General features: G+C 35.9%; 1 protein-coding gene across 6 annotated transcripts in view; it reads left to right on the forward strand.

Annotated features, from left to right (window-relative positions):
• The window catches only part of LOC140615799 (phospholipid-transporting ATPase IB-like), a 178,673-nt gene that overhangs the window by 48,844 nt on the left and 117,296 nt on the right, over positions 1-12,533 (forward strand). For all 6 annotated transcript variants that reach the window (XM_072795717.1, XM_072795721.1, XM_072795718.1 and 3 more), the window contains 7 exons: positions 3,966-4,054; positions 4,318-4,359; positions 5,173-5,248; positions 6,293-6,398; positions 7,001-7,083; positions 8,495-8,544; positions 10,331-10,400. In XM_072795717.1, coding sequence (XP_072651818.1) covers positions 3,966-4,054; positions 4,318-4,359; positions 5,173-5,248; positions 6,293-6,398; positions 7,001-7,083; positions 8,495-8,544; positions 10,331-10,400 — 516 coding nt within the window. The remainder of the gene's footprint in view (positions 1-3,965; positions 4,055-4,317; positions 4,360-5,172; positions 5,249-6,292; positions 6,399-7,000; positions 7,084-8,494; positions 8,545-10,330; positions 10,401-12,533) is intronic.

The raw sequence follows: 12,533 nt of genomic DNA on the forward strand, positions 1-12,533 counted from the left end.
TTGATATTTATAAATATTGGAAAATAACCATCATGATACATCTGATTAACATCCATCACCATACATTACTTACAGAGTTCTAGTGATGAGAACTTTTGAATATGCAATATAGTATTTTTTTTTGAACTTGCAATATAGTATTATTAACTATAATCACCATGCTATACGTTAGATCCTCAGGATTTCCATATTTTATAACTGGAAATTTGTACCTTTTGACCCCCCCTCACCCATTTTGCTTATCTACCACTCCTTGCCTGTGATAACCACCAATTTGTTCTCTGTAATTATGAGTTTAGTTATTTTTCTTTTTCAGATCACACATGTGGTATTTGTCTTTCTTTGTCTGATTTATTTCAGGTAGCATAATGCCCTCAAAGTCTTTTTTCTGTTATACAAATGGCAAGATTTCTTTTTTTCTCATGGCTAAATTTTTGTGTAAGTGTGTATGTGTGTATATAATTATGTATCATATATATACCATTTTCTTTATCCATTCATCCATCGACAGACATCTTGCTATTGTACATATGCTGCCATGAACATGGGGGTGCATATATCTTTTTGAGTTAGTGTTTTCATTTTCTTCCGATAAATACCCAGAAGTGGAATTGCTGGATCATATGGTAGTTCTATTTTTAATTTTTTGAGGAGTCTCCAAGCTGTTTTCCATGGTGGTTGCCCCAATTTACATTCCCACCAACAGTATATAAGTGTTCTTTTTTTCTCTACATCCTTGCCAATACTTGTTATTTTTTGTCTTTTTTTTTTTTTAAAGGTTGTATTTATTTATTTGAGAGAGAGAGAGAGAGCAAGCAAGAGAGCACAAGTGAGGTAGGGGTGGTGCAGAGAGAGAAGGACAAGCAGGCTCCATGCTGAGACTCTGGGATCATGACCTGAGCTGAAGACAGATGCTTAACTGAATGAGCCACCCAGGTGCTCCTTGTTATTTTTTGTCTTTTGGTTAATAACCATTCTAATAGGTGTGAAGTGATGTCTCATTATGGTTCTGATGGTTATCTGTTCTGATTTGCATTTCCCTGATGATTAGTGATGCTGAGCATCTTTTCATGTGTCTGTTGGCTATTTGTATGTCTTCTTTGGAAAAATGTCTATTGACGTTCTCTTATTTTTTAAATTGGATTGTTATTTTGTAGTGGAGTTGTAGAAGTTCTTATATATTTTGAATATTAACCCCTCTCATCAAATATATGATTTGCAAATATTTTCTTTTCCATTCATTGTGTTACCTTGTCATTTTGTTGGTGGTTTGCTTTGCAGAAGCTTTTTATTTATTAAAGATTTTATTTACTTATTTGAGAGAGAGAGCAGAGCAACAGAGAGTACACGAACTGGGGGGAGAGGTAGAGGCAGAGGAAGAGGGAAATAATGGGCTCCTAGCTGAGCAGGGAGCACAAGGTGCGGGGCTCAATTCCAGAACCCTAGGATCATGACCTGAGCTGAAGGCAGTTGCCTAACCAACTGAACCACCTAGGCGCTCCATATTGCCTTAGTTTTTAGTGTCAAATCCAAGACATCATCACCAATACTGATGTCGAAGAGCTACTACCTGTGTTTTCTTCTAGTTTCATGGTTTCAGGTTCTTCTGTTCAAGTCTTTCATCAATTTTGAGTTAATTTGTATATTGTGTAAGAAAGTTGTCCAGTTTTATTCTTTTGCATATGGTTGCCTAGTTTATTTAAGAGACTGTCATTTATTTATTGAAAACCATTTATTGAAGAAACTGTACTGTCCCTATCATTTATTTTAAATTAATTGATAAGAGGTGCATTGCTTATTTCTGAGTTCTTTATTCTGTTCCATTGATCTATGTGTCTGTTCTCATGCCAATAGCATACATTTGGATTTCTATAGTTTTGTAATGTAGTTTGAAATTAAGAAGCATGATGCCTCCAGCTTAGTTCTTCTTTCTCAAGACTGCCTTGGTTATTTGGGGTCTTTCATGATTCCATATACATTTTGTTCTAAATCTGTGAAAAATACCATTGGAATCTTGATAGGGATTACATTGAATCTGTAGTTTGCTTTGGGTAGTATGGATATTTTAACAATGTTAATTCCTCCAATGCATGAATGTGGAATATCTTTCCATTTATTTGTGTCTTTCTCACTTTCTCTCATCAGTGTATAGGTCTTTCATTTTCTTGATTAAATTTATTCTTAGGTTTTTTGTTCTTTTTGATGTAACTGTCAATGAAATTGTTAATTCATTTTTTCTGGTATTCATTATTAATGTATAGAAATGCAATATTATGCTATATGTTGACTGACTAGAATTTAAATAAAATTTGAAAAATAAATAAAAGTAAAAATTGAAATAAAAATAGAGTTAACCATAATGTAAACTATCGACTTCAGTAATAATGATAAGGCAGTGTAAGTTCATTCATTATAACAGATGTACCACTCTGGGGCAGGATATCAATAGTAAGGGAGGCTGTGCATGTGTGGGTGCAGAAGATAACTCTGTATTTTCTACTCAATTTTAGTATGAACCTAAAACTGCTATAAAAAAGTCTATTTAAAAAATTCATAAATAATTTTTAAAAAAGAAAACAAAATACAATAGATTTCTCTATGTTGACTTTATATCCTGCAACTTTATTATTTTTTTAAAAGATTTTATTTATTTATTCATGACAGACACAGAGAGAGAGAGGCAGAGACACAAGCAGAGGGAGAAGCAGGCTCCATGCAGGGAGCCTGATGTGGGACTTGATCCTGGGTCTCCAGGATCACACCCCGGGCTGAAGGTGGCACTAAATCGCTGGGCCACCGGGGCTGCCCCCTGCAACTTTATTGAATCCATTAATTCAAATGGGGTTTTGTTGCAATCTTTAAGATTTTCTTTTTCTTTTTCTTTTTTTAAGATTTTATTTATTTATTCATAAGAGACACACACAGAGAGAGGCAGAGACACAGGCAGAGCGAGAAGCAGGCTCCATGCAGGGAGCCCAACATGGGACTTGATCCCGAGTCTCCAGAATCACGCTCTGGGCTGACGGCGCTGCTAAACCGCTGAGCCACCCGGGCTGCCCTCTTTAAGATTTTCTATATGTAAAATGTCATCCGTAGATAGTGACAGTTTTACTTCTTCCTTTTAAATTTGAATGCCTTTTTAATTTGGAAGAAATTAAATTTCTTGCCTAATTGCTCTGGACAGGCTATGTTGAACAAAGTGGTGAGAGTAGATGATCTTTCTTGTTTCTAATCTTAGAGCAAAAGCTTTCAGCTTTTCGCCATTGACCTTTAGTGTTAGCTGCAAGCTTGTTATACTGGCCTTTATTATGCTGAGGTTTGTTTCCCTTAGTCCCACTTCATTGTGAGTTTTTGTTGAATATTGTGAAGTGCTTTTTCTGTGCCTATTGATATGGTCATATGATTTATATTCTTTATTTTGTTAATGTGGTATATCCCATTGACTGATTTATTGAACTGTTCTTGTATCCCTGGAATGAATTCTACTTGATTATGTTGTGTGACCCTTTCAATGTACTGTTGAATTTGATTGGCTAATATTTCGTCAAGTATTTTTGCATCTATGTTCATCAGGGATATTGGCTTGTAATTTTTTTCTTATGGTGTCTTTGGTTTTGGGGTGTGGATGTATCTGTCTGTCTATAAATCTCAATTTTTTCAAGAGACATTTGATGAAATTTCTTGTGGCAAAAAAAATGAACTTGAACTTCTGATTTTCTTAGGTTTGATGGCTTGAAATTTACTTTGCATATTAACATAGAATTTCACCTGTAGTATAAAACAGAGAATAGAATCTCTAAAAGAAGTGTAATTCTTAAAGGTAGAATTCTTATAGATTGAACTTCTTGTTTCCTTAAAGTTCAAATATTTTGAGGATTTCAAGAGAAAGAACTTAGTTTTGTCTTTGCTCTCTAAATATATTTTATATTTATGTTGTTTATCATGTTTATTTTTTCCTTATTTAGGTAAAATACTTATTTTCTGATAAAACAGGAACCCTCACTTGCAATATTATGAAATTTAAGAAATGTTCCATTGCAGGTATAATATATGGGTAAGTGTTTTTATTGCCATGCTCATGTTGAAAATTCTCATTTTTTCTTAACAAATTAATTAGCCTTTATTTACTTCAAAACTTATATGAATTTCTAATAACATAGCTATAACTGAATGAAATTAAAACTTAAACCTAAATGAAAATTTGCAGTTGTTAAAAATATATGGCTTATATCTGCTTTTATATGTGGCTAGGATCCCTAAGGCATTTTATAGCTACAGTCTTAAAACCATTATATTTCCTCTTTCATTTTTCCTCAGGAATCAGTCAGACAAAAGTGATATCGATACAAAAAAATTAAGGTAACTAGACAACATTCTTTTCTACTTTGCCCATGTTCCTTTCCCCCCCACAATGGACTTTTTAAAAAAATCAGTACTAGAGTTCTGATGTATAACACAGCTGTCCCTTGTCCCAGACCTCCAAAGGCAGTTCCCAGAAATCTCCCCATGTGATATTCAAAGAACCCAAAATTCAGACTTTGATTTATTGCTTTTTTAGTTACTCTGTCTTAAACTCTGTGTCTTAAACTACATGATATTCAACACAGATTTAGACATTTTCTTTTTTTTTTAATTTAGGCATTTTCTAGTGCCATTTTGCAACTTGAGGCCTGAGAGGATTATAAATGGACAGAACTTAAAATATTTATTATACAGTTCACCCCTGAATAACACACAGGTTAGGGATACTGACTTTTCCCATGCAGTTGAAAAATCTATGTATAGCTTTTAACTCCACAATTAACTACTAAGAGGCTACCTGTTGGACCAGAAGCCTTACTGATTATAATATAAACAGTTGATTAACACATATTTTGTGTGTATATATATATATTATACTGTCTCTTACAATAAAGCTAGAGAAAAGGAAATGTTATTAAGACAATTACAAAGAAGACAAAATACATTTACTGTACAAGAAAAATCTGTATTAGTGGACCCACCCAGTTCCTACCCATGTTGTTCAAGGGTCAGCAGTAGCTCTATATACTGTGTAGTGTAACTTACTGAAAACAGGACAAGGGGCTGTGTGTTTGCTTAAGATCCATGTGATTGCCGACTGGTACCATCAGGAACTTTTATTTACAGCAAATCTTCTCTGTTCTTCCTCAGTCTGTCACCCTCTGTCCTCACAGAGTCCTACGAATTTAATGACCCAACATTACTGCAGAACTTTGAGAATGGTCATGTAAGTCTGCTATTTTCACTCAAAGTTGACACGGTAATGGTAATGCTGCACAACTTTAACACATCTATATGGTTTATCATAAGGTATAATTTTCTGAGCCAGGAAGGAGTCTTGAAAAATTTTTTTGATGTTAATATCATAAACATCGGATTTTGTACTGCTATCATGGGGGTGGGGGGCGTGCGTTGCTAAACTTAGTGGGAATGAATCCAAACATTATACAAGAACATTTTATTTTACCATGTAGCAATCTCTGTAAGAAAGTCTCTAAATGTTTCTAAGCTATTGGGTACTATTGTATGTCACCAAGATCTTCACTTAACCAATTTTAAGATACTTATCCACTTGATTTGAAATCTTCTCAAAAATAGAAGTGATCTTTTAAAACATAAAGGTGTACATGTCCTCCCTTTGCTTAAAAACCTTCAGAGAACTGGCACCCCCACCCCCTACAGATTAAATCCTATCTCATTACTGTGACTTTCTCTCCAACCTCATTCTGTGTCATTGTTCCTTTGCTCAAGATGCTGGAGTCACACTTGTCTTGAAGCTCACAAACCCATGACTCAGTTTTCTTGCCTTGGGGCCTTTGAAGTGCTCTTCCCTTTGACTGTGTGTGCCACAGTCACATGTCAATGAACACTGCCAACTAACCTTTCCATTTAGGTCTGAAGTTAAATATGATCTCTTTGATGTGTTGTTTTTTGTTTTCCTGATCACCTACCTCAAATATGCCCCTCTTTTCTCTGTGACAAGCCCTCTTTGTTTCTTTCAGTTTTGAGAAAACCCATTGCCCCAGTGAGCACAGAGGCTCCAAGAGAGCAGGATCATCTTATTCACTGAGGCCTCCCCAGCCCTGCACTGTCCCTGCCTTGGTGGCCACTCTACAAACACATTTTGAATGCATGACATGGTTTTTAGTCATTGCCTGATTCTGTGGGTGCCTGAAGTGAAAACCCACTGTCGATACTAATCGCAGACTATATATAACGCGTATGTCACTGGTGTTGGCAGAGACTCATTAGCTTTGTGCCTTTTTTGTAGCCCACAAAAGATTATATAAAGGAATTTCTTACCCTATTATGCGTGTGCCACACTGTTATTCCTGAGAGAGATGAAGATAAAATAATCTACCAGGCTTCCTCCCCAGGTAGGTAGGTACTGTGTGTTCCTAAAGCACCCGGCCTGTGATGCACCCTGAGAAGAGGTGATGCTGCCCCTGATCTCTGGATTGTTTCTGTGTTGCTCCTTCCCTAGAGTTCTCATGGGTCAGGGCTATTCATGGTACTGTGCAGTTTTGAGCTGCTCTGTAGCTCTGGGGCTCCTGCTTCCTATACCCTCAAAGGCTGCCATAAGGAGGCTGGTGGGGGGCACTCTCTGAGCTGGGGTTCAATAGAACATTTAGTTAAAACCAGTCACTAGGCAGGAGTAAGGTTAAGGCATTGCAACATCTTGTGATGATTCTATTAATGGCTAATAGAACAAAATTATAATGAGTACTAAGAAAGGATTTTAAACTGGTAAATATATCTTATTCCTGATGAAAGAGGCCTATTAGCCAAATTTCCTCTTTCATGAATATTTTCTGGTCCCTAGATAAGGGCATTGGAATTAAAATTAAAAAAAAAAAGCCAAATTAAAAAAAAAAAAAGTCATGGTATTTTAGTGCTGGAGAATGGAAATCTGTTTTAAATTAAATTTGGTGTTAATGTATTTGGTCAATCTCCATTAATACAGACTTTTTATTCACAGATGAAGCAGCTTTAGTGAAATGGGTGAAGAAACTTGGTTTTGTTTTTACTACAAGAACACCAACCTCTGTCACCATAGAAGCTGTGAGTAGTATCTTAAACACTTTCTCATGGTTTACACACCCCTTCCAGAGAGACACAAATAGAGTAGTTGAATGGGGGAGCTCTAGAATCACAGTACCTGGGATTCCCTCACCTTCTCAACCATTGTTCTCAGGCATATTCCTTAACTTCTCTGCTTGCCCCAGTTTTCTTAACATGCATGTCATAGGGTTTATGTGAGGATTAAAGGAGTTAATATATGTAAAGTAATCAGAATTAGTGCTTTGAGCAGAGAAAGTACTCAATAAAAGTGAGCTATTCCAAAGAATTATAATCAACAGGTCATCAAGAGAGATACTATTTTTAATGAAAAATTAAAAATTTTCAAGCTATTTTTTGGTGAGTTGTTATTATGTTAAATTTTTCATTTCATGTAATGTAATGTATATTATGTATATATTTTTCTTGTTTTGTCTTGATGACCATTTATCACAGCTTTTGATATTATGGGGAAGAAGTGAAGCAATGTAAACATGATGCCCAACATACTAATTTTTTTCTAGTAATAATGCAGTCATTAAGGATGTTTACTGGACAGTCAGTCCTGAGCAGAATGGACTGATTGATTCATCTTTTTTTTTTTTAGGTTTTTTAAAATAAATTTATTTTTTATTGGTGTTCAATTTACTAACATACAGAATAACACCCACTGCTCATCCCGTCAAGTGCCCCCCTCAGTGCCCATCACCCATTCACCCCCACCCCCCGCCCTCCTCCCCTTCCACCACCCCTAGTTCGTTTCCCAGAGTTAGGAGTCTTTATGTTCTGTCTCCCTTTCTGATATTTCCCACACATTTCTTCTCCCTTCCCTTATATTCCCTTTCACTATTATTCATCCTTATAGCCATAGTATATGCCACATGGAGAACTCTCAAATTATTTGAAATTCTGCATTACCTTATTAGTGAATTGATCCTGGCTATAGGAAGTCAAGAGGCTGTAGCTGGAACAATTTAGAAAGGAATGCAAGTTTTATTGATATAACATTTTACAGCATGTCATCTCTTTATGTACACCTCTTCAAATTCTCTAAGGGTTAAGGATTTTTTTTGATTGGTACGATCTTATGAAAAGATTTATTTTCCAATTTCTGTCTGTTGACTGTTTCATTGGCTCCATATGCCCTTGCAACATTAGAGTTCATAAAATGTTGAAAAGAGTGTTTTAGTTTTAAATTTGTACTGTGAGAAGCATCTTTGCATATTCCAGTTTGCAAACAATGTTCTTGCCAGAAGAGGGCACCATTATCTCATCAGGTTTGCAAGAAAATTTCTATTTTGAAAAAGATGTGTAGTTGTAGGGTAAAATTTGTTTCTGACTGGGAGAGTGAACTATTTTGCAGGATGAGTAGTTTTTTCCTTGGGTAAGAAGACGTTGTCTTATCTTCCTGTAGATGGGAGAAAACTTCACATTTGAAATTCTTAATATTCTGGAATTTTCTAGGTAAGATACCTTTTCGTTCTGTTCACATATCCTCCAGGGTTCCTTCTGTGGCTCTTCAGTTGAGATTTGATAATGCAAATCAAAACTTGAATACAGAATCACAAAAATTCTAGTTAGCTTTCCTCCACCCTTTATCTGAGCGTGGTGCTTGCTCATCATTAGGCCAAATCCCTTTTTGTAACTGAGAAGGGTTCCCACGCCTCTCCTTCCTAGCACTTGTCAGAGTCACACTTGAGATTTTACATCTGGGTTACTACTTATTGACTATGTTGCCAACTAGATCCTAAGTTCCAGGAGGGCCAGAGTCACCTTCTATGGAATCTGGTATCTAGTAAGTGCTTGATAAACATTTGGTGAATGGATGAATAGTGAACATTATTTTAACCAATAAACCCAAAACTATTTCTTTAAAAATAGTGTATTAATTCATTTTTTCCCCCAAAGGAAACAATGTATGTCCAAATCCTTCTTTTCCCTGAGACTTCAGAAGGCCTCCTGGTTCAGCCACTATGGCCTGATCCCCAAAGCCTATTGTGAGGATATTGGCGATGATTTTATTTTCTTTGTACTGTTTTGAATACTCAGGAAGTCTTATCGCTTAGACTATCTGAGCATTTCTAATGTGGAATCTGAAAAATTAGAAAAGGAAATTCTAGAAAATTAGAAAAAGAATAATTCATTCTTTTCAAGGCCAGATGATTTTTTAAAATCATATTTTTTAAAAGGCTTGTTAGCCAATGACATCTTTTTAAAAAAAGCTTTAAATCTCAGAAAAGTTGTTACCAATTTTTCCTCTCTCTAGGAAAGGTTTTTCTAAAAACTTTATTTTAAGAAAATGTATTTTGATGTTCATTCTAGCTTTCCCCTTACTTAATATCTGATTATCACTATTATTGGAGCACTCATTTCCTGTCCTTAAAAGATAAGCTTCTGGCTAGGTGACACTTAAATGACTCAGTTGTCTTTAGTAGTATTCTGACAGCTAAGTAGTTAAAGCAATTGCTAGTCCCTATCTTTTTGACAAGTACTTTCTAGCTCACATGTTCAGCTGTAGAACTACTCACTGGAACCCTCCTTGGATTGTGTAATACTTAGGGTCGCGAGATATGATAAATACCTGAGAAGGTGCTGAGTTGCTGGTAGTTTGTTTGGGTCTCTTGAAAAGTGGTTATAGGCTATGGAGAGCCATCCAGGGTGATGGTCAGGGAATGACAAGATGAGGAAGAAGGAAAAAAAACAACAACCAATTTTGACCAGTTTACTTTGGCAGTGTGTGGGGTAAGGTGGAGAGGGTAGATCTTCAAGCCTATCTGGCCTGCTAAATCAGGAATAAAATCCATGAGTTTAGGTTCTACCATCAGAAAAAAAACAAGAACAAAACGAAAAAAATCCAAAGGACTTTGAGACAGAACTATACATAAAAATAACTATACATAAAGTTACAAGCCAGCAGGTTAATATCTCTATGCAGCAGGGTGAGGACAGGAAGGTCTACCTGATAGAGACAAATGTATTGTGCCAATACATTTCCCTGGAGGAAAAGGAGAGTCACTGGGAAATAGTAGTAGAAGGTGGACATTTGTATTAGAATCTCAGTTTGAGAAAGTAGGTAGAAAGTCGGTAGAAAGTAGTTTAAGAAACGGAGACTAGCAAGAAACACATTGACCTTTTCACTAATGGTCAGCTGAGGACTTTGAGAATTCTTGTAACTTTGATTTTGAGTGTGTGTGTGAGCACCATGTACTGAGGAACATAGAAGTTAATAATACATTTCATATTGTTTTAGTAATAGAAAAAGGATGTCTGTAATTGTGCGAACTCCTACAGGAAATCTCCGGCTCTACTGTAAAGGGGCTGTAAGTATAGGGATTCATTATTCATCTTAACTCCTTCCCACTGTTTCAACAACTTGTAGGAAGCCTTTTATGACTTCAGAATATTTTAAAATGTTGTTACTTTGTGTCTGCTGTTGCCACTGGTTGTTGACAGCATCATCCAAGAGTGAAATAGAGTAGCCTCAAAGCTTCCCTAAGAGTCAAGTGCATTGAAATTTATGGTGGTTCACACCAGAGTTTTTTTTTTTTTTTAAGATTTTATTTATTTATTCATGAGAGACAGAGAGAGGAAGAGACACAGGCAGAGGGGAGAAACAGGCTCTATGCAGGGAGCCCATCGTGGGACTGGATCCCGGGTCTCCAGAATCAGGCCCTGGGCTGATTGCAGTGCTAAACCGCTGAGCCACCCAGGCTGCCCCCACACCAGAGTGTTTATTAAGCTTTAATGTTAGTGAAATATTTGTTATTAAGTTGCTTTGTGGAAAACAAATGATTAACTTGTTGATGCTAAGGGTTTAAAACAGGAATTTTGATCCCAGTTTCAAGCCCAAAGTGCTTAGATTTGGTGAATCTCAGGAAATGGCTTTACCTGTATAAATCCTTTTTTCTTTTTTTTAAGACTTGTGTATATGTTCACAGACATAAGTACTTAAAAGAAAAACAGCTTTATTCAGGTAAAAGGGACATAAAATAGACTGCACATATTTGAAATGTACAGTTTGGTAAGTTTTGACACCAATCTGCTTTTTGTCACTATACATTTATTTGCATTTACTAAATTTTATATAAAGTCATATAGGTTGTATGGCTTTTTCTCTGGCTTCTTCTACTCATAATTACTTTAAAATTCATAAACATTGTAGTTCATTTCTTCATTTTGCTGAGTGGTGTTCCATTGTGTGGATATAGCAGTTTGTTCATCCATCACCTGTTAATGGAATTTTTGTTTGCAGTTTTGTCTACTACAAACAATGTTCCTATAAACATTTGTGTACAGTCCTTGTATGAACATATAGTTTCCTTTCTCTTTGGTAAATATCTAGCAGTAAAATGGCTAGGTCAATGGAAGGTGTATTTTAACTTTTAAGAAACCACCAAACTGTGGTCACATTCCTACCAGCAGTTGTCACCAACACTTGACATGGTTATTCTCTTTAATTTTAGCCATTATAATAGGTGTGTATATCATTGTGAATTTAATTTACATTTCCATGCCATGACTGATGACAGTGAGCATCTTTTCATGTGCTTGTTTTCTATCTGTGCTGGGGTTCCCAAGACTACCCATATCTTTTTAGTGAATCTCTAAAAGGATGCATGATTATATGCATGGCTAAGATGTATTACAGTAATGTAGCAAGGATACACAACCAGATTATTAGGGAAAAGTCATAAGCAGAGTCTGGAGGAATCCATGTGCAGGCTTCACATGGGAAGTTCATATCTGTTCAGAGAATTGAATACAAGCCAAATTCCTTAGACACCAGCCAAGAGCCAACCTTATAAGTAGGTCTTTCTAAGGATAGCCTTCTCTGACCTATGATGATAACTCTTTTCTGCACATTACCCAATTATTTTCTTTGGTGAAACATCTGTTTAAATATTTGGCCCTATTTTTATAACTGTTTGCTTTTCTTTTTATTGAGTTTTGAGAATTCTTTTTTAACTTTTGGATATAGGTCCCTTATCAAATACATGATCTGCAAATATCTGTGGCTTATCTTTTCATTCTCTTAACAGCATCTTTGAAGAACAGACATTTGTAATTTTGATGAAGTCCAATTCAACAGTTTGTTCCTTTATGGGTCATGCTTTTAGCAACCCATCTAACAAATCTTTGTCTAATTAAAGGTCACAAAGATTTCTGCTTGTTTTCTCCTCCTTTTATAGTTTTAGGGTTTATGTTTACCTCTGGAAACCAACTTGAGTGATTTGTGGATATAGTATGAGATATAAGTTCATGTTTTACAGATGAATATTTAATTTTCCAGCACCATTTTTTTATTTTTAAAAGATTTTATTTACTTATTCATGAGAAAGGAGAGAGAGAGGCAGAGACACAGGCAGAGGGAGAAGCAGACTGCATTTAGGGAGCCTGACATGGGACTCGATCCCAGGTCTTCAGGATCACGCCCCGGGCCGAAGGCAGCGCTA

Source organism: Canis lupus, chromosome 24 (genome assembly GCF_048164855.1).
Source record: "Canis lupus baileyi chromosome 24, mCanLup2.hap1, whole genome shotgun sequence".
In the NCBI taxonomy this organism is placed as follows: domain Eukaryota; kingdom Metazoa; phylum Chordata; class Mammalia; order Carnivora; family Canidae; genus Canis; species Canis lupus.